Source organism: Bacillus rossius, chromosome 14, assembly GCF_032445375.1.
Source record: "Bacillus rossius redtenbacheri isolate Brsri chromosome 14, Brsri_v3, whole genome shotgun sequence".
In the NCBI taxonomy this organism is placed as follows: domain Eukaryota; kingdom Metazoa; phylum Arthropoda; class Insecta; order Phasmatodea; family Bacillidae; genus Bacillus; species Bacillus rossius.
Genome location: NC_086341.1, coordinates 12,290,831 through 12,318,742, shown reverse-complemented (window position 1 = coordinate 12,318,742; position 27,912 = coordinate 12,290,831). Strand labels below are relative to the sequence as shown.

General features: G+C 40.2%; 1 protein-coding gene across 11 annotated transcripts in view; it reads left to right on the top strand.

The window, feature by feature from the left end:
- The window catches only part of LOC134539163 (serine/threonine-protein kinase MARK2), a 282,821-nt gene that overhangs the window by 187,173 nt on the left and 67,736 nt on the right, over window positions 1-27,912 (top strand). Inside the window, exon 1 of one of the 11 annotated variants that reach the window (XM_063380937.1) lies at window positions 4,670-4,796. The exons of 8 other annotated variants lie outside the window; for them this stretch is intronic. In XM_063380937.1, the coding sequence (XP_063237007.1) occupies window positions 4,776-4,796 (21 nt within the window). In that variant the 5' untranslated portion in view covers window positions 4,670-4,775. Of the gene's footprint in view, window positions 1-4,669; window positions 4,797-20,252; window positions 21,331-27,912 lie in introns of those variants that run through there. 2 more of the 11 variants (XM_063380936.1, XM_063380933.1) reach the window with 2 other exon arrangements.

Sequence of the window (27,912 nt, the reverse complement as noted above, 5' to 3'; positions counted from 1 at the left end):
TGGTGGTGGGGTGGGGGGAAGGGAGGGAGCCCGGCGGAAACGAGGGGTTGTTGGGAGGGTTTCCGGTCGGGCGCAGCGACCTTTCCGGCCAGCCATGGACGCTGATCCCCCCGTCCCGTGACGCGGCCTGCGTCTGGCATTGCTGTCGCGCGCGGTGTTTGTTGACAAACACTGTCGATATGCCAGAGGACGGGAAGCCTACAACTCACGTGGTTTCGGTTCCCTACCACGTTCGTGCAACTTCGGATTTCTCTCAAAAATTGAAATTAAAAAAAAAATCGAATGGTTAGGTTAGGTCAGTCACAACATGCTTGTTTTCATTGGAAACTTCTGATTTAGCGGCTGAAGTGGCGTTAATACCAAAACGCAAAACTTCGGAAATCTTCGGGAAATTCTTGCCGGGAACCGAAACTACGTGAGTTGTAGGCTTCCCATGCCAGGACTCCGCAGCAGTCTTTTCAATTGTCCGTCTAGTTCTCTGCGAAAAGTATGGGCAAAGGAACCATTGTAACACAAGGTCGGCACGCTTTAGATTTCAGTTTAAATTTTATTGATTCGTAAAATGACGTGAAGCGTCACCGAAATTTGATCGTTAGCATTCTTAGAACCAACCCGAGTATGATTAATTAGGAACAAATATAAAAAAAATCGTCGTAAATATGCACAAGAAAAAACATCGTTGGAATTTTAGTTTGAGGTTGGCTTGGCAATTTTTTTTTCTCCAGACCCCCTTGGTAAGGTCAATCTTCCAAATATCATGGCCTCGCAAAGTCTAGGTCAACAGTGGCAGAAAGATGCACGTAGACCATTCGAGGACTGTCCCGTTTGGAACAAGTCACGTGACACTATACTGACGTACGACTAGGGGCGAATCTAAAGAAGATGCAGCAATACCTTCACCAGGGTCGTTGATCCCGAGAGTTGGGGGTGGGGGGTACCCGGGTCCCTCCTGAAATTAAGAAGCCTCTCACCGAGGGAGGCCTGCTTTCGCTTACATAAAAAAGTGAATGTAAAACGGGGTTGATAAACGTTAATGTCAAGACTATGGTTTATGGAAAACTTCCTGTATATTTCAAACTATTCTACTTATTGCGTGCATATGGGCCAACATATGGGCAGTGTACAAACATCCTATCCAGAGATAAATTGTGTCGGTTAAAATTCACGCCCAAAACTTTAGCCCCCTCCTCCCCCTTCCTAGCGAATCCTAGAGTTTTGCGCGTCTGTCCTTCTCATTTTTTTTGATCGCATTTAAAACAAGTGAATGAAGTTTCCTGGGAAAATAAAAATCAGTTTTTGAACACCTCACCTTTCCCAAAAATTCCTTTCTTTACTAGCCTTTTGTGTCCTTCGCAGCGTATGATGATTGCAATTTCGAGGCTGCCGCAACGAGAACAGAAAATACAGAAGAAACAACACCGCGGACTTAATTTAATCTTCGTCCGTTTATGTATTCGTCATTTTTTTTTATCTATCATATATAGATTATTATACGACAACCTGTGTAAAGCAGCGATGAATTATTTGAAATCAAATCATCCTCGTTGAAGGGAATTGTGCTGGTGTTGGGTCTCGGAATGCAGTGGCCGTGACGCTGTAATTCCAGCGCGGGGCTGTCTGTCGCGGGAAGCCTTCTTTTCACAGACGAGAGAGCCAAACTCCCGATCGTGCTTCTTCCGTTGTTTTTTTTTTTTTGTTCATTGTAACTCATGATAACTAATGGTCAATTAGGTTAGGTTAGCTACATTATAAATACTTTAAAACATTGTGGACTGTTGATTTGGTTAGGATAGCTACATTAATTAAGGATACTGTGAAATCATGTAAACAAGTTTCCTAGCCCTGGAAAGCTACATATTAAAACGTTATTATGCTAAGCAACCATAAAATGATTTTACAGTATTTTTCACGTAGCTATACTTACCTAATGCAACCAACCATCCACAATGTTTTAAAGTATTTGTAATGTAGCTAACCTATCCTAATCGACCGCAAAAATTAATGCCACGCCGGTTTATACAGCGAGATAGAACGAAAAAAAAAAAAAGCGAGCATGAACTTCGGGGAACTTCGGGTGTGGCTCTCTCGTCAGTGAAATGAAGCCTTCCAGTCTGTCGCTCGCTGGCAGATAAACACCCCCCCCCCCCCTCCACCTTCACAGTTTCTCCAAATTGCCGCAGAGATAAGAGCCGTGCGCACGACGGCGGGGAGATATTCGATATTTGCGAGGAGCGTCATCGACTGGGCTCATTTTCTCGCGTGCTCGCTTCGATTGCGAAACAAGGGGCTATTCGTGGACTACGGTGCGTAGGTGAATTGTGTGTGTGTGTGAGAGAGAGAGAGAGAGAGAGTGTGTGTGTGTGTATGTGTGTGTTGGGGGGATGGATTGTATGCATAATTAACATTTGGGGGGGTGGGGACGTCGACCTCATCAGTTCTCAAACTATGGCACCCAATACAAAATTACGAATGTTCGTTTAGCACTTACGTGAATAAATGTATAAAAGAAAATTATTTTTACGACATTTAAATTCAGTGTATACATATAATTTGCTGGAAATGTAATTTTAAAAAATATATATATTACACAGAAATCCAAATGGATTACATAAATTAAATTTATTTTCCTTGTTAGACATAAATTCTGTGAAGTTGGCTGAGCAACTGTTTTTCTTCTTCTGAGGAGATGAAGTGTGATGAAGTCGCCAGTTATTGCATCGACTTAAGTTTGAGAATACGTGCAACCGGAGTCATTTTTTGAAGTTATACTTCTTTAAGCTCGTTATAAAAAAATAAGCTAATTTTACGATGCGCGTGCACCATGCGACTTAATTTTATAGGATGAAAAAAAAAAGCTACGTACAGATAATTATACATTTGCTTTTCAATAATATACTTAGTGATTGATATTGAATACTGGTCCATATAATTAAAACATTTATTTATTGTGAATTCTAGTGAAGACATTGTTTTTATAAACTTTTTGATTTGTTTTATTCAGTGTATATAAGTAAGGTTGTTTCTTTTTGTATAGGTTATTCACTTTATAAATTATTACATTATGTAATAAATAATTAAAATTAATAAATTAGAAAAAAACATTTAACACATTTATTTCCATTATCAAAATTCATCTGGATTATTTTACTGAATCGAATAATTCATTTTATACACGTTTCGTTTTTATATTTATATTGAATACTGAGTAATTTAATTTTTTTTTAATTGTATTGGATTTATACTCTACCAACAGTATTTGTAAAATCACTCCAGTTCTTTTGTTTTATTTCTATCAGCCATTTGCACGCCAAATTAAGAGTTAGTTTCTTATTGTGATTAAATAAGTCTACGCGCCCATTTCTGTTCGTATGCCGATGATATTTATCGGATGTGTGTTGGTTGAGACGTGTATGTGTGTGTGTGTGATAGCATTGCCTCGCCCTATTTCCTCCCCCGCCACCCCCCACCCTTTCCATCCATGTAACCCCGTAGCGCGCGAAATGTCGTCGGAAACGGGGGCGGCTGTAATGATCAGCTGTTTGTGCATGTAGGTTAGGCTAGGGGGGGGGGAGGAGGGGGTGGGCCCGACTGCCGGGCCGGGCCGTGCCGAGCCGAGCCGAGTCGAGCCGAGCCGTGCCGAGCCGAGACCAGACCGGGCTGGAGCCTGCCCCGCGTCGTATTGATCACGCGAGGAGACCGGGTTGTCCGATGTACCATCTTATTGTACGCGTACCGTAAACCACGATGGACCAAACATAATTTTTTGACAAGTACGGACGTAAAAAAAAAAAACACACACACGTGAAAATGCGATTGCTGTAAATACTACACCAGGTTAATTATTATTATTTTTTTAACATGTTTTGTGTGTCGGAAATTGTAAGGTTTCTGTGATTTTTTGGAGAACTCGGACGAACATGATTTTTTTTTTTGTTATCCGGTAATTCTGAAGGTATGTGCTTCGTGTGGATCTGAAAAAGAGTGTTTTATTTCTCAATCAGTATGGGATGAGGAAGCGAACGACTTTCTGAAGTAAACATACGATGTTACAATGCGTTCTGTGACGTCCATCATCTTTATTTGACGCAGATGTGCAAAAATGGTTGATCTGTTGCAGGGGCGTAGCCAGGGGGGGGGGGGTAGGGGTTCCAACCCCCCCCCCCTTAGCACCAAATATTTAATTAAATTTCTTATTCATAACTGAAAAAAAATTCATATTAAAAATTAATAAAATTTTCACCATTACAATATTTAAATTTAAGTACCGAAAACTGCTAAAATAGCACTATTTTACACCTTGAAATCCAAATTTTCCCGGGGGAGGACCCCCGGACCACCCGCTTTAAGACGGGGGGGGGGGGGGCGGCGGCGGCATGCTTCTTAACACCCCCCCATACACAAGTCCTGGCTACGCCACTGATCTGTTGCATCGGGCCTGCTGGTGGGTCCCCGCGGGCATAGCACTTGAAGGAATAAACAAGCGCCGAGCGACATCGTGTGCCGTAGTCGCGGCACGCCGGTGTGCCGGGGGGAGGTGTGTGTGCCGTAGTTTCGGGGGGGGGACCGTGCGTGTGGTCCCAGGCGGGCGGGCCCCTCGCTCAGTCGCCGGCGGCCGGGCGCAGGGACCGGCTGGGGCGCTCGCCTAGGGGGCCTACCCCCGCGCGCGGGTAGTCGCGGGTGGAGGGGCGTGGGTGTGGTGCAGGCGGTCCACGGTGTCTCAGCAGGGCAGGGCCCGGGGCCCCGCGCGGGCCCTGAGGGCCGCCCACCCGCCCAGGATGGTCATCCGCGGCAGGCTGGTGCGTCCTCGATCCCCTTGTTTGTGGTCCAAATTTGTGATTGTTCGTCTTAGCGACAGCTCATTCGTTAGAAATTTCAATTTATATATATATATTTATATATATATATATATATATATATATATAGAACATATTTCATCCCTTTATTTTTTGGTCCAAATTTTTTTTTTTAAATGGATTTTTATGTGATTGTTTGTCTTCTTTGCAGCGACAGCTATACCATTAGACATTTCAATTAACGTATATATATAGAGAAAATATGTTATCGTTTTATTTTTGGTCCAAATTTGTTAAAATAAAACTGGATTTTCATGTGATTGTTCGTCTTATTTGCAACAAAAGCTCATTCATTAGAAATTTCAATTAACGTATATGTAGAGAAAATATTTTATCGTTTTATTTTTGGTCCAGATTTGTTTTAAAAAAAAACTGGATTTTTGTGTGATTGTTCGTATTCTTTGCAGCAACATCTCGTTCATTAGAAATTTAAATTAACACACACACACACACACACACACACACACACACACACACACACACACACACACACAGATATATATATATATATATATATATATATATATATATATATATATAGAAAATATTTTATCGTTTTATTTTTGGTCCATTTTTTTTATTTTAAAAAAACAGGAATGCAGTGTTACTGTTTTTTTTAAAGATGTTTCGTAATACTGAAATAGGGCTATTATTTATTTGCTGCATTTTTACAGTAAATTAAAACGGATGCAATCAGAACACTAATAATAAGTTAGCGCTCAATAATTGTAGTTTGAAATTGATTCAATGAGTGATGCACGTTAAAACAAATTAAAGCAATTATTTTTTTCTGATGCATGTACTTTTTTTTCGGGCAATGACACACCTTGAATTTCAATCGGTGAAATATATTTAAAAAAAATTTTTTAATGATTTGGATAAAGTTTTGGTTAAATGTTACTTAATTCCATGTTATAACTTGCATTTCAGTGTTAGGTGGTGGTTTGACGTGCATTTTTTTCCCCCGGTATTTTGGTTTTATTGCTACTCACCGTAGTCCCTACATTGTTTGTTTGAAAGATCTTTGGTCCAAGATTGTTTTGGTATTCTTTTGGCTTTTATTACCCTTACAGTTTTTTCTACTTTTTGTTCGAATGAAGGTAATTTTGGTGTAAAATTTGAAATTATTTCTGAAAACGTATCATAAGGGCTTTTTTAATTTTTAGAACTCCAAAAAAGCAAAAAAAAGTTAAAAAAAATTGCATTGAGCTGGTTTTGATACTATTGCCTCATGTTCATAATATAACCTGTTCAATTGTCAACCCTTTAATGGGTTTTATGTTCTGATGCATTAAGTCATGTGGCATACAGAATTGGATTAATATTAAAAAACTTTTTTCATATTTAGTGTAACATTCATAAATCAATAAAAATTTGGTTTTAATATAAACTATAGAACCCTGAGTTTTTCATAGTTTTGGAAAAGCTCATTTTTATTGATGATGATGCTACACACGAACGACTGATTCAAAACTGTAACCACATGATTTCATGCCTTCAGTAGATGCTAGGACTGACGTAAAAATCTGCCTTTCAAGATAACGAAAAACATAAAATTAGAATTAGTTAAGTATAAAAAACTTTTAATAAACAATCAGATATTTTTATATTATGAATTAATTTAAAATCGTGTGCAAAAACCCGAATTTTTAGAAGTCAAATAATTAAGGATACTACTTCCGCCATGCTGGGTACAAACCTTTCAAGATTACTTTTAAAGTGTCCGATAAAGAATAGATTTACGAGCCACGGCACTTGTCTATGCAACTTTTGTTTCGTGGTTTCGTCTTTAACATGCATTATTTTTGGACTGAAAAAGAAAGAGGCTAAAAACAGATGTTTTGACCGGCGTTTTTTTGGGTAATAATAATTCGAAACACAGCATTTTAAAGGGTATAGGGAAGTACACTAAGCTATAATCTTTAATGTTCAGTCGTAAAGTTATGTGGTCACACCTTGAAGTCTCACAGAGGCGCGTTAACGGCGCGAAGACTGCACGCCAGTTCTGTGCCTGGCGCGTAGAGGCGAAGAGGCGTGTGATGCGCCAGCCAGTGTCGCCCTTAGCGCCCCTGTGTTTATAAAGCTCTTGCGCTCGGCCAGTCTGACACTAAAAGGGCGCCGTCTGGTCGATGTGTATCTGTGTTAGTGAGGCGTTCGCTGGTGCTTCTAGCGCGGTGTCGCCTCTGGACTGGCGCGCAGTCTTCTCGTCGTGCATACGGTAACTATGACCGTAACATTACATGGCGGAGAAACGAAGATAGAGGTTTAATACAAGTCCCTTAAGTGCTGTCAAGAAACTATACCGGTTGCTTTGTGCTTAAAATGGATTCTGAAACCACGCGTTTTAGCCACTTTAACTCTTCTAAAAATACAGTTTTAAAAATTAATCCGAAATCAGAACTACTTATCGGCCCTCAGGGAATTCCTAAATGCTTTTCGTGAACAGATCCCCACTCGAATATCTTGAGCAGTTTTGAATCGCGTTGTTTTTCCTGAAGATCTGCGCACCGTGTGTGTGTGCCCGGGCAGACGGTGCCATTAAAGGTTTCTTTTATTACCTCGTCGTTACTAATATTTGAGTGTAATTTCTGTATATTGCAATTGCCATCTAGTCTCATTTTTTTTTCCAACAGGTATTTACTAAAAATTATCCAATACTCCCACAATTTTTTTACAGCTGTAAAATGTATACAGGATATCTGGTGAGATAACTAATATAGCTAAATGAAACCGTTTAATAGTAATGACTTGACGAACTAAATCAGTTTTAAGACCCGTACGCAATCAACATTTTGCTAACACAACACAGTATCATGCGTAACATTTGAACTTTAATTCTACCGGACTACCTACAGTTATACGTTGCAATGAGCATTTACACACGCCCGATATTAAATATTGATTTTACTCTTGCCCAATACTGTGTCGTTGCTATAACTGTGACACATTTTCGACCAATCATATGCGCTCGACCTCCTCCTACATATTAATTTCAGAACTTTAATAACAAATAAAAAGTGTGTATGACTACATTTCGCCGAACATCGTTTTATTATGTTTTATTATGTTCGCACCGCGGAGTTGCTGTAAACGTCACGGTAATTTTCCGAAAAGAAAAAAAAATTCTGCAATTAATTTCGAAATTCTGTTGCGATTATTTATTTTATTCTGTAAATTTTTACTTCTCTGTGAACACACATTGCCAACTTCATCAGCGTTATTTTCCCGAAGGTTTAAACTGAAACGAAAATACATAGCGTTAAGTTTATGTCCGTTGCAGCGATTCCGCTGTGTTCTGTAGAAACTTATGGCTGTATCTATCCTTGTGTAAATGCTTCAGTTGATTAGTCTGGGCTTTAAGCCGTAAGTAGTGTTGCTATTCCTCCGCTATTGTGTTTTCTATGGTCTTCGCGAGACTCTATTAATGACTGCAACTGTTAAAAAAACTAACCAGATATTTTGCTGTATTTCACTTTGAGAGTAAATATAAACAAGAGACCTGTTACATTTTTTTTCCCGAGTGAATTTGAGAGTTGTACTCGCTTTGCGTAATTTGGACTCGCCGAGCGAGTTGGGTGTACGCCGCTTTTCCTTGACGTCACGCCCGCGGAGCCAGCGAAGCGAGGATGGCTGTTGTCGACGAGTGTTCGAGCTGAAAGTTGGTTGTGAAAGTCACCGTCTGCGGTCTCTCCTGTGGTCTCTCGGGTCAGTTAGGGAGTGGGGGGGGGGGGGTGGAGAGAGAGAGAGTGAAAGAGAGAGAAAGAGAGAGTGAAAGAGAGAGAAAGAGAGAGAGTGTGTGTGTGAGAGAGAAAGAGAGTGTGTGAGAGAGAAAGAGAGAGAGTGTGTGAGAGAGAGAAAGAGAGAGAGAGTGTGTGAGAGAGAAAGAGAAAGAGAGTGTGTGAGAGAGAGAAAGAGAAAGAGAGAGTGTGTGAGAGAGAGAGAAAGAGAGTGTGTGTGTGTTTGTGAGAGAGAAAGAGAGTGTGTGTGTGAGAGAGAAAGAGAGTGTGTGTGTGTGAGAGAGAAAGAGAGTGTGTGTGTGAGAGAGAGAGAAAGAGAGTGTGAGAGAGAGAGAGAGACAGAGAGTGTGTGAGAGAGAGAGAAAGATAGTGTGTGTGAGAGAGAGAAAGAGTGTGTGTGTGTGAGAGAGAGAGTGTGTGTGTGAGAGAGAGAGAGATACGATGTACGGCTGTGTCTGCATTCGAGTATCCACAGCTATGATGTACTGACGAGTCCGCATACTTGTGGTGTAATAAAGAATTTCGAGCGGAAATAATTGTTTGGCTTACATACATGACATACTAACGTTCATAATTTTTTTTTTCAATAAACTCATTTAATTACAGCAACATTTTAACTTAAAAATAGTAATCTGTTTTTACTATCGGTTTGCAAACGCACATGTATTTATGGCAATACATCTTAGTTTCTACCTTTGTTTCGTGAATGTGATTGGAATTCGTTGAAATCCCGTAACAACTGTATTTTTTTTTTTCATTAAAAATATAAAGTGAAAATTATTTTACGAGTCTTCAGTTACTCGCGTGTGCAATCGAATGTAACAAACAAAAAAAGCCTTTCAACATAGGCTAACGGCGATGTTTCTTTATTTAGAAGTACCCGAGAGAAGTACTAGTACATCAAATTGGTTTACTCGAAAACCTATAGACTAGACAAGTACTTACAGTATTCAGGCACGTCAGGCATATTCGGACACTTGGGCACTTGGCACTTGCCTAAACGATCAAAGTCGGCGAGGACAGTGCCTTAGCGAAGCGTGTATCGAGTCCATCTTCGCCGCGAAGGAAGAAGAAGATAGGTCTACAGCATCCATTGCTGTTTTTTGAATTCAGGGTGTCCAGCTTCGGGGAAAACAGGAAATAACTTTTCCTTTTAAGGAAGAAAGAAAAAAAAAACAGGGATTATCCAGCTAATTCAGATGAACAGTAGTCTGCATATTGCGTTGGGTTTCCAGTATTGTGTTGCAATGTTGTTGTGCCGAGTATTGTATGGTACGAGGGATCGAATCCCTCTTGATTGTGCCTTGTGTGATTGTGCGTTGTTTCCAGGATTTTTGTTGCTCCATTGAATAATCCATATATATTAGTGTTTGGAAGTAGCGCAAAAAAAATAATTAGATAGGGTGTTTTCAATATAAATATAATTTTTATTGGCCAGCAAAAAATTATATAATACCTTCCGGAATTCAGGTAAAAGTCGGGGGAATCGGTTTGTGGGATTTTACTAGATAGTTTTTTTTTTTTAAATAATCAGTTGATGAGAGAAATTGTTAAATAAAAAATACTAGACAAGTGATTCAACAGTTAAAGTAGAACTTACTGCGAAACTTCTTGTGTGCGAGTGAGTTTTTCTTGTGTACAATCGACACTAGCTGCATTGTGACGCCAGGCTCACACACACACACAAGTTTGTTTGTTTTTTTACCACTGACCAGTAGCTAGTAATTTCTCCCAACTGTAATTTTCCTTTTTTAGGCACTGAAGCACTTAACCAAGTTTTTTTTTGTTGACATCGAGCGGGGGACTATATAACTTCCCTTTTCTACGTCTTTTTTTTTTTTGTCGCTACGAAGTTGAAAATCTAATTTTCCTGGCCGACCGTATAGCACTTCGAGCTCTCGTACACTCGGCGGATGAAGATTTAACTCGTAGCGGACGTATTTTTTTTTATAACCGCGGGAAACTTTGGCGGCAACCTCCAGTCGATATTTCTGTAACTGACTTGCGTACAGTCGAGTTTTATCATCCGCGCAGTTTCAAAAGACCGGCGAGCGCCAGCTATAGTGGGGCTAGTCGTCAGGATGTTTGGCTCGGACTGTACCGGAACGTACATAGCACTAGCTCAATGAACCATACCGTCCAATAATTTATTCATCAAAACGTTTTATCACAAAGCAGAAAACAATTGATTGTATTCCGTAATGATTTAATTTCTCAAATTAGCTGCCAACATATCGTCAATTATTGATTCAAGTGGTAATGGAACTGTATAGTATTGTCAGTACAAGAATGTCCCAGATATAAATTGTAATTGTGTCAACTGTAAGCGTTGTAGAGTTTTGGTTCAATGTCACAAATAGTAACTCAAGACTGTTTTATTTTAATAAGCGCATGCTCAAGTACTGCTTTGTTGCTTTCTCGCTTGCAGCGTCACTTACGCAAAATGGCGACTCCTGAGCGTAAGGCGTTTTGTGTTCTGCAATTTGCTAATAGTGAATCTGTAATTTCAGCCCTCCCAATTGGAATCTCTTTGAACGAGAGTGGTTGAACGTCAAAGTCCCTGACCGTTGGATCGGTCGTAATGGTCGAGAAAACATGGCTCTTTTTTCGCTGGCCTCCACGTTCACCTGACATAAATACCATGCGATGTTTTACACAAAAGATCGTGTCTCTACGTTTCGCGGCTACCAAATGATTTGCCAGAGTTCAGGCACAAAACTGAAGAGAACATTGCTTCCTTAACTCCGGATTCTTTAACCAAAGTGTGGGAAGAATTGGACTTTGGGTTGGATGTGTGCCGTATAACTAAGGTGCACATATTGGAAGGAAAACTAGGTTAGTTCTCCTTCAATTTGATGTATGATTTGTTGTAAATAGCCTAAATTAAACTGTTAATTTGTGAGCATTCTGTATATTAAATGGTGATGAAATAAATACAACCCTTTTTTAAACACAGAACTGCATTGAAATATTAAAGTTTGAAAAGAAATGATTGATTATTCTACATTTATAAACTATGTATTTATATACTATGTATTAGCATTACGAAGAGTCGAACCATTATGAACCGCCTAACCGGGCATATTCAGAAAAAAAAATACTCAAGATAACCAAGTGGTGTCTTTTTACGAAGAGCATTTAATAATATGTTTAAGGCTTATAATGAAGCTATGTTTCCGGATTCGGTTTTTTAAATCTGTATTTTTAGAAGAGTTAAAAAGGCTTAAAGGCGTGTTTGTAGGATCATTTTTAGGCGTCAATCAATCCAGTTCAGATTCTTGAAAGCACTCCAGAGACTTGAACTGCACCTTTATCTTCATTTCTCCGTCATATAATGTTACAGTTGTTATGCACGACGAGAAGACTGCGCGCCAGTTCAGAGCGCTTATCATCCCGCCTCACCAACACAAATACACCCCATGCAGTAGCCGAGAACGTCCATCAAGACTTGATAAAGGATAATAAGGGGGACTAAACTTTTTTTTAAACCCTTTCGGGGTACGCCACAGCGATCTGAAACGCCCTCGATTACAGCCGAGAGCAAAGTTCAGAAGCACCGCGGAACTAACTACCCAAACGGTTCCAATAAAAAGCAACAGTTATGCGTTCGGATCACGCGCACCTTTTCCCCTTGAAGCGTTGCACAGCGGTCGTTTACCGATTTGGCAGTTAGTCATAAAGTCGCCTCCCTCAGGCCACCGTTAACTATTTTACGATGGCTGCCCCGTTTGGCGTGTCCTGGCGCGCTTCACGGGCTACGATGTCGGGAAATAACCGCACTGCTGAAAACCAGCGTGTGCGATTTTGTTCCCTCCAGGTATTCGTCTTATTCATACATACATCTATTCCTCTCAGAATAAAAACGGCGCTGATCGGGTTTTACGCATCCCGAAGAGGCTTATATTTTATTGGGATGAGGGTAGTTTTTTTTTCTTCTCGAAATCCCATGTAGATGGTGACCTTCCTCTTGTTTCGAATGTGCAAAATTTAATCGATATGAAAGTAAAATTGTAGTTTTGTATAATAAAAAACTCAATGTATATTCTTTAAACGTTTCGTTTTCTATCGAATCATGAAATCGTAATTCGAAATTTTTAAAACCATTTCGCGAAAGTTGCAGAAATTTCAAGTCCAAAACTTTATCAATGTTACAATTATATGTACTTGTAGCTGTTGGAAAAAGAAATCCCCCCTTCCCCCACGAAATAAATTATTCATAAGTTCTTCCTTTCCGGGAACGTGCAAATGGTGGTTGATGAAAAAAATATAACTGCAATAACAGTTTTTTGCTCTTCTTGTAAAGTGGCTAAAATTATGACTTAGTCTCGTATGGTTCTTAGGTACAGACACCGTGTGTGCTATTGTATTTTCACTTTTTTTTTCTCAACAAATCGGATAAATTTTTTATTATATAAGCATAGCATATTACTCTCTTTGTTACTAAGCTTGGCGCCAGATATATTAAATCGCCATTTATTTGTTGTACGTCAAGACAAATATACATCTATTTTTTGCTCTTAAAGTGTCGGTCACTTACTGGAAGTTAATAATGAATTTTCATAGCTGTTCAATTCATACTACAAATGAATCTTTGAAGGGGGGGGGGGGGGGGCTGGTTTACCGCTTTGCCCGATCTTTGGCTTTCAATTTATTTCCTTTTGTTGATAAGAATGATAGTTTTTTTTATAGGATTTGGGGGGGGGGGGGGAATTACGCCCATGGTGTAGAGAATTTTTATTAATTTAATGTTAACAGCAACCAGTTGAAATTGAGGGTGAACTACAGGCTGGCCCATTTCGATGCTACCAAGTCATTTTTGGACATATTTCCTTAGATATTCAGGCCATAACTTGGCAGCGAGGTCAGTGTTCTGTAATTTATTTTGGATTTGGAAATGGACAGTTTTTTTCCCCATCCAAATATTTGTCAAAATAATTACATTCGAACATTATGTAACTTTTCTCGAATTAGTTAAAACTAGTACCAGCGGTACCCGTTGGCCAACTGTCTCTTGCAGAAAGAGAGTGAGAGAGAGAGAGAGAGAGAGAGAGAGAGAGAGAAATGACGTGTTAACAGAACGGTATGTAGACACCGACCATACAATTGAGAACCGTCAAGTTAGAGGCAAGTACGTCACACTGACTGTCGTCTGGATATAATTAGACCGGTCATCGATCTGGTCGCTATATCGCATGCCCGTAGCACGGGCTATTTGTAGAGCTGATAGTTGGGATGTCCTTGACCTCGCGTTTATGGGAAAGGGGTGGGAGGGAGGAGGGAGGGAGTTGGTGTGACGTCTGCGGGCGAAGGGGCCTTTAGGTAATGGAGTCCTATCAGCATTTTATCTCCTCCAATTTCCTCTCTTGCACCCTCTACTTCCTCTTGTAGTTCGTTATTCGTTTAGGGGCTACCTTCGTCACTTTGGACAGTCTATCTCTTGGGAGGGCGGTAGAGAGAAACTTTGGGCTTGGCTGGGGGAGGGTAGCTAATTTTGTCCCTCCCTTACTATTATTTAATTTACAACTTTTTAAAACTCTGAACTAAAAAAAATCTAGATTAAATTCACGGGCCATAACTATAAACCTGATTTTCGCGTCACATAATTGTAAGGTTTCCAATGTATTATATCGTAATGTTCATCGTGTTATCAGGGTAAATTCGTGCGTTAACTCAAACGGGTCCCTTTTGCGTCTGAAGGAATAAAATCAGAGTTCTTTAAGAATAATTAAATATTTCAGCACAGTAAACACCGATAGTCTTATTTAACGGGCCTTTAATAAATAGTTTTTGTATCATCGCAAATAATTTATAATGCATCAGTATCATTAACTTAACTTTGTTTGGTAGTTGGGCAAAATACGAATGCTAATAGCACGAATAAAATTTTGGTAACATAAATTATTTTTTAGTTTCTTTTTAAATTGTTTAACTTGTGTAAGTTGTTCTCGTTACTCGTTATTATGACAAAACACGTAAAGCTATATATATTTTTTAATCAAACGTTGTATAGATTAATAAACTGTTAATCGAACTTGTTTGAATAAGCCACCGTGGGAGGCTGGTGGATTAGCGCGGCGGGACAAGTCATGAGTCATTGCTTGAGGCCCCCCCCCCCTCCCTGTATCCTGTGGTGCCCACGCGGCGTCAGGGCTATCCAAGACGTGACCCCTTACCGTTCCAAGAGATCACCCCACTTACACTCAAAAAAAAAAAATTGTACTTTTACAAGGGAAATTCTTGGAAACCCTGTTGCCAAGGATATTTCTTGCAAAACTACAAGGCAGAGCCTTGCAAAATCGCAGATGGTACAAAGCTCTGCATTGTAGTTTTACAAGTAATATCCTTGGCAACAGGGTTTCCAAGGATTTTCCTTGTAAAATATACAAAAATTTCTTTCAGTGTAGCGGCCCGTCTAGTCGGGGTGTAGGTACGTGTTAAGGGGTCGTTACCACAACGCCGAAATACCACAACGCCGAAATACCACAACGCCGAACGTACAATAACGCCGAATACCATAACGCCGAATGCCAAATTGACCGCAACACCGACAGCTAGAAAACTGCTGTGTACCACAACGTCGAAATACAGTAACGCCGAAAAATGTTGCTACGGGGAGGGGGGGGGGGCACAGGAGCAAAATGAAAAAAAAACAACTGAATGAATATGTGTGCTAACCTTACCTAACCTAACCTAACCTAACCTTTGTGGCAGTCCTGCAATGACATTTTTCGGGGTTAATGTATTTCGGCGTTGTGGTACACAACAGTTTTCTAGCTGTCGGCGTTGTAGTCAATTTGACTTGGTGTCGCCTCTGAACGCAAGGCTGTGAAATAACACGCAGTCTTCTCGTCGTGCACAGGACAAATGTGAAATTTCAGCGGTGACCGTAACAATCACATGGCATAGAAATGAAGGTAAAGGTGTAATTCAAGTCCCTTGAGTGCTTTCAAGAATCTGTACAGGTTGTTTTGTGGCTTTAAAATTACTCTGAAAACACAATTACGGTAGTTATTTCAATATATAAAATATTAAATCCAAGATGGCGTGCCGTGCGCCTCCTTAAGTCTTGGTTGGCGGGAACCTCCTGTTGTCTTACTCCATTCTCAGATCGTAACATTATTTTGGTTTTATTTCAATTTTTACGGATGTTTCACCGGTCAAGAATTGCAAATTATTGAATTTTTGCTCCAGATAAATTCTACTCAGTATCTATTTATTAAAAAAAAGTCAAGTAAATTTTAAATATTAATCTTGTTTTGATTTCTGAACCTGGTAATGCTTGATGCAAATCAGAGTTCAACGTTGGTACGTTAAATCACTTAGACGTAGTTCAACGTTGAAATTTTAGATAGTTTATTATATTAGACAAAGGCTGCGAAAGCCTCTAATCTACGCACGTTAATGTTGTAAAATAAATTTTCCCAATTTGCGTCATTGTCGCAGGTGTGATTTGTAAACCTTGTAACTCCTAGTGTAAATTTTACAGCAGAGAGAAAAAACAAAAAAATTTGAAACTCCATCCCACTACTATTTTTGTAATAAATTGCTGCATCTTAACTCTTTAATTTTGCTTTTCTCTGAGAATATTTATAACGCAAGGTAGGATAAATCAGTCACTTCTGTTTACTGGAATATCATACTTAAACGAACCTTTAACATTTATTAAAGGGGTTTGCTGGAATGGGAAATGTGTTAATAATTGTGAGGACATTAATGAAAAGAATGTAAATATATACAATATTTGGAGTAACGAGGTTTTTTATGATTAGGTCGATGATATGGTCGTGTATAGTCCCATTTTCTTAACATTTGTTCAGAAATGACTCATAGAGGGGGCAGTAGGGGACATGGATAGTTCTTGCTCTCATGTTGAAACTTCGCGAAAGGAACTTTCTCCTTCCTTTCGCGAGCATTCACCCACGGCTGTGCAGCTGGACTGCGTTCTGGCTGAGGGAAGCGTTTTCCGTGTGTGGACACTCGCCATTGTTTTCCGACGGCGAGTAGTCGGAAACCGATACGTGAGCTACCCTACCCCCCTTTCTCCCCTCTACCACTTCCTGAAAAAGTGTGTTGGGGGTGGGGGATGGGATGTTTTGCCAAGTTCGTGCTGAGCGAGGCCAGGAAGGAAGGCTTCTGAACTCCGCACGTCTTCTGTTCTTACAAACTTGGGGCTGAACGGCAACTCTTGTGCCTTTTTTAAGTTATAAGAGTGCTGCGTCTGCTCTCTCCGTTGTTGTTCATTACCGCAAAGTTGTTCAGCTAACTTTTTCCAACATCATGTGCCAGAGGAACGATTTTACACGCTACAAATACTGTAAATTTTTCTATGAACTTGAATTTTTTTTCCCCTACATAAATTTCAGGAGTGATACCTTTTTTGTATGGTAAATTTCGTATACGACAAGTTCATAACTTGCGTATGGGTAATTTGCACAGTGCATCCTTCTATTCGCTTTCGGCAAGCATCTTAAGTCGCCAGCGGTACTGGCGTTTTAAGGGTTAGGCCACACAGATAGCCTGGCTATGTTGGCTATGTTCGCTGCGCCAGGTGGTCAGACAGATCTGTCTAGTTCGAGACGTCGGAGAGACGCATGCCGTGGGATTCCGAGTGATAAATTCTACGACTATGATATTCTGCTGTCTGTTACTGTATGTAATTAAGTAAGTTAATTTTAAAAATAATTTAATAATTACATCATTTTATGAAACAGTTGCGTTTTAGGACGAAGCCAAACTTGTGGATTGTTTCAGGATAAATTGAACTCGGTTTGATAGCATTCCCTTGGAATCAAATCCCAGGCATTGCCCTGCCATCCTGCCTTCTATATTCTACCATCGAATTATTCCATTCGTACTTCTTCAATGAAAGTTTCCGTCCACATGATTTTTTTTAAAGCAAAATATTGAGACAAAAAAAAACGCAGAAGTATAGCCCGATTCGGCGCAGAAAAAAAAACTGATATGTTTTTGTTCATCTGCGCATGCGCGAAGTCAGTGACGTTTAGAAGAGAAAAAGACAGCCGAGAAGCGAACACCCGGCGACGTCGCCAGGAGGGAAGCCTAAGATGTACATCAAGTTCTGTCCCTGCCCGAACACGCCCGAATATTCACCTTCGGCCAACCTCGGGTTTATTTATATATATATTTATATATCTCTGTTTTAATGTAGCTATACTAACCTAACTAACCGTCCATAGTGTTTTTTTAAAGTGTTTTAATGTAGCTAACATAACCGACCACTTTTAATATTTGAATTAATTTTTCCTGCGTAAAAATAAAACAAATCCCGAGGTTGGCCGAAGGTGAATATTCGGGCGTGTTCGGGCAGGGACAGAACTTGATGTACATCTTAGGCTTCTCTAGCGAACACAGCTCCGCGCGGCCAGTGGAAAACTGACGTTGCGAACGTCGCGAGCATGAGCGAGCATAGCTAGCTAGCTACCTGCGTAGCCGAAGCACAAGAGAGCGAAGTAGCTGGCCCCAGCGGTCGCGGCGGTAGCTTGGAACACGTTGGCCGATAGCATGGGCTGCAACGAGGAGTGCCGTGCAGATAATCGGCAAGGTTGGTGTCGCACTCTTTTTGTGTTCTCTGCCGCCGCGGCCAGAACTTCCGCAACTTTTATTTTTATCATTTCTTGGATAGAGATATTATCTTAGAGTGCACATTGCAGGTCTCTTTATGAATGCACCAACTAATTTTTATCAAAATCGAACGTACATATTGATCTAGAAGAAATTACCGGCCGAAACAGAGGGCATAATATGAAGTAAAATTACACGAAAGAGCATCAAAAGAACCAATTTATAACGAAATAAGTGTACTTTAATAGAAACGAATTTCAATTATTAAATGCATGAATTGTAACGAAATAAATTAAAGGAAAGGACTGAAATTACCGTCGAAACAGAGGGCGACCGAGCATTTGCTATAGACGTCAAGCAGAATACAGTTTTGTTACCTTGTTCTTTAATTTGGAATGCCGCCAAAACGTCCCACTTACGTACCCACATTTTTTTTTTTTTTTAAATCATAGAATCACGAATTTCAGCTGGACGAGCTCCAGCACAGAGCGCGACAGTGCTGTGCAACTTCGTGAAGACACCACCGCACCCGAAACTGCCAACACGAACGCCACAGATCTTCTTTACAAACGCTGGCGTCTTCGTACATGTTAAGTAGCACCATCCAAACGGTTCAACGCCCTTGGCTTCGCGCTAATAGAGCGACTGTAAGACCAGCGTCAAAACCAGCACCGTGTGAATAACCTTTTAAGAAGAAGAGAGAAAAAAAGTAATTGCAATATGTGCGCTTGTGTGCGAAGCCGTTATTAAAATGGGAAACCCGTGATCGTAGCGGTTTATTAAATGCATTTGCTGTGATAAGGTGTTTAAAAAGGATGGGTGGGGATAAAAAATAACCAGATTGCATATTTATCGAACGAGATGCCTGCCACAATGTTCACTGACTGCACTGCATTACTCAAAAGGCTTAGTGACGGCCTAGCAGTGCTTGTTGCTGATAAAACAACTCGGCGATAAGATAATCCGGGCAGACGTGTCGTGGGATCAGCTGCGGATATTTCAGGATGGAACTAGCACACCGTTGCTCTGGAGTTTTTTAGAAATACGTTTGTCTCGGGTACATACATTTATTTTTAAAATTACATGAGGGTATTATTTAGACATTTTGAAGTACTCGCTGAAGTTTTTGAACCACAGAAAATTAAGTGTTAGAATGTTGGTATTAATAGCTATAGCAAGCAGACATACCTAGCATATATATATATATATATATATATATATATATATATATATATATATATATATAAGCTGTATCACGGACTTTTTCAGGCATGTGGGAAGGTTAAGGTTAACTATATTATATGAACAACTTGTAAAAATATTTGTTAGAATTGTAAATTAGTGTTGTTTGTATAGCTTACCTAACCAAACGTCCACTTGGTTGTTTATCAATCATTCGACTTAATCCCCGGCAGCCGTGTATGAAGCCTGTGTTCCAGTAAGCTGAGATGTTCTGACGGTTTGGTCCGTTCTTCAGTGTCGCGGAAACGGGAGACGGGTCACGTAAACGGAAACGGATCTCCCGGAACAGTTCATCGCGTCTGCTGCTTCCACAGTGCACGGATCGTATTTAAGTGTTACGAAATATTAAATTATTTAAAAAAAAATTCGAGATCATAGTATGGACAGAAATTGCACACATAATAAAAATAAACCACTTAACTAATGATTTTCTTATACTTGAAACAATTATTAACGTATTTAGAACATAAACAAACGTGGCCACCGCCACATTAACGGAAGAGAGCAGCATCATCAAAGCTAATCCGTAACGCATGCGTCTCCGTCTGCGTGCCATTGTAGAAACTCGTCCGTTTCCGTTTACGTAATGCCTCTCTAGTTTCCGTGCCATTGTAGAACGGGCCTTAACCAGTCTTGTTGCGCGTAGGGGCGAAGAGGCGCGCGGCGCGCAAGCCAAATGTCGACCTTAGCGCCGTGTACGTGGGGCAGGGCAGCGCTCGCCGACCGGCTGTCGGCGGCTGGAAAAGTGTCGAAGGAAGCGGTTGGGCGGGCAGTTGAGGGGATGTCGAGGAGAGGGGGGCGCCCCGGCTGGTTGAAGTTCCCCCGCGTCTTCCGTTCTCAGTCCGCCGCGGCTCTGTCGGCGGCCGGTTGGAGTCGTCGCGTTCTTCCGCGCGTAGTTCTTCAGTAATACATCGTGTTCCTCTCTTACGTGGTTCTTCAGTAATACATCCTGTGCCTCCCGCACGTGGTTCTTCAGTAATACATCGCAAGTCTCCCTTACGTGGTTCTTCAGTTATACATCGTGTGCCACCCTTACGTGGTTCTTCAGTTAAACGCCGTGTGCCTCCCGCACGTGGTTCTTCAGTGATACATCGCAAGTCTCCCTTACGTGGTTCTTCAGTAATACATCGTGTGCCTCCCGCACGTGGTTCTTCAGTAATACATCGCAAGTCTCCCGCACGTGGTTCTTCAGTGATACATCGTAAGCCTCCCTTACGTGGTTCTTCAGTAATACATCGTAAGCCTCCCTTACGTGGTTCTTCAGTTATACGCCGTGTGCCTCCCGCACGTGGTTCTTCAGTGATACATCGCAAGTCTCCCTTACGTGGTTCTTCAGTAATACATCGTGTGCCTCCCGCACGTGGTTCTTCAGTAATACATCGCAAGTCTCCCGCACGTGGTTCTTCAGTGATACATCGTAAGCCTCCCTTACGTGGTTCTTCAGTAATACATCGTAAGCCTCCCTTACGTGGTTCTTCATTTATACGCCGTGTGCCTCCCTCACGTGGTTCTTCAGTAATACATCGTAAGCCTTATTTACGTGGTTCTTCAGTAATACATCGTAAGCCTTATTTACGTGGTTCTTCAGTAATACATCGTAAGCCTTATTTACGTGGTTCTTCAGTAATACATCGTGTGCCACCCGCACGTGGTTCTTCAGCAATACATCGTCAGCGGCAGTCTGACTTTCCGAACTTGCTCGGGAACCGTGCAACTGAGGACTGAACCATCACCCGCGCAGCCTTGTCGGGGTTAGGCCCCGGGGCTCGGACTGAACACTTCCAGTGGATCGCTGTCTGATGCACTGAGCGGCGCGCATGGGGCCGGACTCCGACCCCCGGCTGAGGTCGGCCGCGGCCCCGATGTGGGTGGACAACGTGCTGGGTCGCCCCACGCCCCCGCCGCCGTGGCTCAGGGTGAGTGTCTCGACCTGTCTCCAGGACTAAACCTGCCCTCCTGCCGAACTGCGCTCGAGATTCATCAAGTAGCGCTAATTGTTCCTACCTTATCGCGTATCCAGTTTTATATTTAACTTTTATAATTCATATTCTCAAAAATATATAATTAGGTTATGGTCTCGCATCACGGACACATTTATAGATGACTTTATTTTAACATTTTACGTTAAAATACAATCTGATACTTTGCACAGTACAGTGGCTCTTGGGAACAATGTATATTCTCAAAATCGAATATGTTTGGGTAATTATACAACTTTACATCACAACGCAGTAATTCCTTTCTCTATTTTAATATTTTATTTCAGAATACAACTGGATACGTAATTAGGGACAAATGACCTTGGGCAGTGACAAAGGTGATTTCACGCTCGTTTTTAGGTTTGAAAATGTTCGTGGTAGTGGAAACTGCAAGGAGGATTTATCTTTAATATTCCACTTTGTGATGTGTCACCGTCTAGTAAAACGGAGGCGCGTTACCGACGAGAAGACCGCAGGCCAGAACGGTGCCTGGTTCGTAGGGGCGAAGAAGCGTGTGAAGCGTGATTCAATGTCGCCCTTAGAGCCCCTGTGTTGTTAGAGCTGTCGGGGTTAAGGTCTTGCATTTTATTGTAATTGGTTTTGTTCAGAGACCATTCCTGTAAATATCTTTAAGATGTAGCTCTTTTGCATTCCTTGTTTGGTCGGAATATTTTGCCACGTTATTTACGAGTTTTAGAACGTCACGCAAGTGATTATGATTGTTAGAGATGGTGATTTATAGCATTTAAAATAATGACATTTAGCATTTTGAATTTGAAATTTAGCATTTTGTAGCATTTAAAAAACACAATTTAGCCAATTCTCTCATTTTACATTACTGAAGAAAAGTATATTTTTAAAAAAGAAACCGTTGCTTGCTGTTTTACCGACTTTTTTTCTTCAACCGACTTCTCGGTGAATCTTTTTTTTTTTTTTGCAGTCGGATGTCCCTCAGATTTAATGTGCTTTTCAAGTAAATTTTTTTTTTTTCCATTCCAGATGGCGATTACATAAATTAAAATTGCGCATTAAAATATTCGTATCACTTTCGTATAACATTTATGCGATTGCGAATGGAAATGACGTTTCGTCCCATTTTTACCACGAGAAATAACAGTATACAACACATTCACGAGTATGCACGTATTTGTAAACACGCAACATTCCACAGACTACACAAGAACGCGGCTTTCACGTGAAACAGTCAGAAAATGGGACTTACAATTGTTAGCGCAACGAAGCAGAGATGTCGCAATATGGTGGCCTAAACACTTGTACTCTGCAAGATGACGGACAATCTTCCAGCTAGTTGTTCTTTGTTTTGTTTACAATCGCGAGGCACGGATGGCCATTCTACATTCAATATTTACGAACAATAGTAGTTGTGAATGACGTGACAATAAGATACTTGTGCTGAATACGCCATAAAATGATGGTTTCTTTTGATACTGAACTAAAACAAAATACAATCGGTAAATAAATTGTGTAGAGTGAAGACGAATCTACGTTTTTTACCTTGATTTCGCATTTATCTCGGAATAGTCTAGATTTAGCATTTTATAGCGGAAAAAATATAATTTAGCATATATTTTAGCATCTATTTAGCAAAAACTAAAAATCACCATCCCTAATGATTGTATACACGTTTCGTGGCTTCTTCCAGTTATTTTAAAATAATGGTAATAACAGGAAAATTGAGTAACCAAACAAGTGAGACCGAACCCTGAAAGTGAGGGGAAATGGTGGGCAATGCTGTCTCCCGAACACACTTGTCTTACTTATGAGTTATTACCCTCCTACACTTACGTCCAGGAAATAAGTTTTTTTCTACGGCTATACAGTATTTTGTGTTAGTGAAGGCAGAAGCGGGTACATCAGTTTTAGATGCGTCCGCTCATACTAATCTATTGTCGTTTTGAAGTTAAGAACAATATATCGACGCAAATTTTAAGCGAGTTTGTTTTTAATCAGCTGTAAAAGAAACTAACCAAAGATATAAAAGATTAATCATCACAGCAGTTGACAGTGTAGTCGCTAAATTACCAAGTTCTGTATAATATAAAATGTACATTGTTTATAACACATTTTAAAATTCCCTTACAGTATATTATTTTTTTTTTACTCTGAAAAAATGTCACGCTGAACGGAAATATTTTGTAAATTCACTTCCTTTTTATTCATTAAAATCTTTTTAAAACGTTAAACATCTAATTTTCATGTTAATATTATAATGAAATATAAATATTAAATAGGTAGTAGTTTTGTAAAATAATTGCATTCTTAAATACAACAAAAACGTTATTGTTTTACTATTGAGATTTGTCTACGCATTTAGTTCTGAAATTTTTTTTGTATTCCTGGTTATAAAGTTATGAGGAATTTTACGTGTTTCTACATTAAATGGGTCTATTACTAACTGTTGCAATCTAAACCGTTTTAATATCCTGGAGCGATTGGGTAACCTACCTATATATAGTTTCCGTTAGGGATGTTTTACAAACGGTGGCTTGATTAACTCAGGCCCAAATGTTTATTTGACTGTTCGGTGTTGGTTTCATTAGTATGTACTAGAAATACCGGGTGAGCATGTGGACTGTTGTACGGTTTGGCTTTACGAACACTCGGGCGATCTCTTGAGCACTCGGTTCCTCTCAACACACTCACGAGAGATTTCTGGACACGTGTACACCAGTTTTATTTTTGTTATTTTTAACCCCCGCGTCGAATGTTTGACCAAGCATTCTCTCTGTTCCCGCGCTGTTGAGTGCCACTAGTGTCCCAAAACCCCCCCACTCCCTGGTTCCTCCCCACACGTACGTGTTGTTCCCTGCTTGTCTGCATTATTTCCACGCGAGCAATGGGTTGGTCTGTTGCCATCGTTTTGTTATCCACCGTTACGATACATGTCGTCTTGCGCCCAAGCTGTTTTCAAATTGCTGCCAACTGCTGAATGTAGGCGCAGTGGTGAACGCGGGAGTAATTTTTGTGATCGTCGGTTCTTGCAGATCTCTCGTGTTGTCATTGCACTCGGGCTTAGGAACATAGGCAGATCGTGAAAATACGTTAAAGTTAACATAATTTTTTTTTTTCCTTCAGCGAATGTCGATGTGGTTGAATTCTCGAGGGTGATTGTCGGATGAATGACGTAGGATAGTAGTAGTTAGATTTGTCGAACCAAACGGAACAGACTTGTGGTGCAAGACTGTGTTGAGCTCGCCGTCTGGTGGAGGGATGCTGATAGTGGAACGTCTGTATAATCTGCGGTGACACGGGAAGCGAAGACTGATCTCACGTAACAAGTATCTGCAATGGCACTAATGCGGACACGGATCCTTAAGGATTAGCTCGGCCCAGCTTTTCCGTTTACGTTATTCCATACGACCGATAGCAGCAGATAATTTTGGCCCGGGTGGTAGCTGTTTAGTGGTCTATCAATACTTCGTAGTTTATTTTTATGTAACTCGAGCCCGTGTTTGGTTCTTGTATCTCAATAATAATTATTTTTTCAATTAAGTTTGGTTTTTCGTGACCGTTAAATTTTCATGGGTTGCCATCTGTTACGTTTGCGTGCATTTGTGGAAGCGGCGGGACGGGAAGAGAAACTCAAATATCTTGCGGGGTCCGTGATCCGTTTTCGTTTTTACGCTTACGTTTCCACGTCATCTGTGGAACGGGCCTTAGACGCGGCTCGACATGGTTTATTAAGGGCCCCTTACACGCTTAGTTCATCCTGTCAGTTTTCCCCACATGTGGAGTTGCGTCTGAACTGAAGTAACTTTTCAGTTCTACATTGAAAAACCTCCGCTTTTTAGGCCTGAGATCTGGTCAACTGACGGTTCGCACAGGTGAGCGTTCAGTTCCGTCATTTGCGTAGGAACCGAAAATGGAGAGGGAGAGAGAGACAGACAGAGAGTCAGACAGACAGAGAGAGACAGACAGAGAGAGACAGAGAGATACAGAGACAGAGAGATACAGAGACAGAGAGATACAGGGACAGAGAGATACAGGGACAGAGACAGAGAGATACAGGGACAGAAACAGAGAGATACAGGGACAGAGAGATACAGGGACAGAGACAGAGAGATACAGGGACAGAGACAGAGAGATACAGGGACAGAGACAGAGAGATACAGAGACAGAGAGATACAGGGACAGAGACAGAGAGATACAGAGACAGAGAGATACAGGGACAGAGACAGAGAGATACAGGGACAGAGACAGAGAGATACAGGGACAGAGAGATACAGGGACAGAGACAGATACAGGGACAGAGACAGATACAGGGACAGAGACAGAGAGATACAGGGACAGAGACAGAGACAGGGACAGACAGACAGAGAGAGACCCCTCTTTAATTTATTTAAACGTGCAAATCCCTTCTCGCCTCGTGTGCGGATCCCCTCGCTTCTACACGCCGCCGAGGTCAACAAAGCAGTTGCGAGCCCGACTGGCTTATAGCCGGAGATGACCGCCCGTGCTGACCTCACGTCGGCGTGGAAATCGATGACTGGAACAGCGGCGCACCTTGGGGAAAGTGACGGAATACTCTAGCCTTGTCGGGTTTGTTTCAGGGCTGTCCCTGCCGTCACTATGGGCCGTACAAACTGTCTCTTGTCTTCACATGCACGCTGCTATGTTTTAAAAGCCTGGCATGGACTATTCGCCATACCATAACAAAAAACTGATGTCCCCAAGACTATCCCCCCCCCCCCCCCGGATTTTTCTATTATCGATATCTTATTGTCAAATATTATTATGTCTGTAGACGTTACACTTATTACACCATGGTTACTTTCGGTTTTACCACTACTGGTTAATGCATTCAACTTCTTATTTTGGAAGAATATGCACTTTATTTTTTTTAACGTAGTTACCGTATTCTGTACAAAACCACGACGAACTTCCTCTATCCAAGTTGTACGTAACTAAGGGTTTTGATATTACACCACACCACTCTGATGTGTAATTTAAATTTGTTCTCCATATATTTTGGAATAAATGATTGAAATCTCGATTTCTAAGGACGTTTACTTGATATTATCGCTAGGCACAATTTTCGTACCAGATATCATGCAGGTTATCGTAATTCTGAACACTTTTTTAATGCTATTAGACAACGCTTGGTAAATGTCTGATGTCGAAATTATTGATGAAACTCAAAATGCGAGAGGTTTAGTGATTACAAGAAAATTCCTTAAGAGTAATTACAAAAAATAAAAATAAAGAAACATAATTGCGATTCCGAGTAGACTAGATTACTATGCTTCTATAAATACGTTAGTTTGCTCAAGTGTTTTCAATCAAATAGTTTATTTTATTGGTTTGGGAAACGTAGATGCTAATTTATATTTCATTCCTATTCTGAAAATAATGTGATGTGCTTACACTATTTTAAAATAAACTTTTGTATGTGGCCTTTATCGTAAAACATTTCATATTCAATTGATAATTCGTAAATCCATAAAAAATTGTTTAACAAAAATCATAGAAACTCGAAATTTTTAGGGTTTTATAATTTTTTTGTATAATTATATTATGATAAAATGAGTTTTACGACAGACTACATACAAAGTTATTTAAGACTCTATTATATGCTTTCAATTCATGTTAGTATTGAAATGTAAAATAGCTTTTATGGTTCTCAAACACGTTAAATAAGTTTTTGCAGCCATATAACAATTACAAATACCTACATCATAATTATATTCTTGATTATAGTTTTGTAATTTTTTTCCGGGTAGTTTAAGTGTAGACTTGAAAAAAATTACGAAATTATCTGAAGAAGGTAATATACTAAATTACTTAGCTTAAATTATTTCATGTTTTTAAAATTAATTTTAAATAACGAATTTTTAACATAACTATTTTCATTTTATTTATAAAAGTTTTTTTCTTTACAAAAACCAATCCGTATTGAAATTTTTATGAGATTAAAGACATAATTTTATTTCATTCCTAGCATGCACTGAAAGCATGAAATAATGTGTATAGTTTTGGATTAACCAACCATTTGTACCTTTTGTTTTAAATGAATTTTTTTTTAATTTTAGCATATAATTCATTCAATAAAAATTGAGTTTCTGTGGTTTTGGAAACGCTTAATTTTTATTGACATTAAAATGTATATTAAAAACTGATTTTGTAAGACAAAGAAACGGTTAGTCTAAAACTGTATACTGATATAGAGTTCATAAAAACTATTAAGGATTTGTTTAATTTGGGGGGGGGGGGGGTCATTTTGTGAATGATTATGGTCATATTATGAAATTATTTGAAATCGTTTCCAAAAACGACGAATTATAAGCAAAATAATAGAGAGGATACTACCAGGGGCGCAACAACAAGGGGGGGGGGGCAAGGGTATTTTACCCCCTCTCTGAAACCTTGAAGTGGGGGCAAAGGGGGCAAAAAAAGTTCTGTGTAATCAATTTTTAGATAGTAAAACTGCTTAAATAGCACAATTTTCCACCTTGAAATACAGATTTTCCCGGGGGAGGACCCCCGCTTCAATAGGGGGGG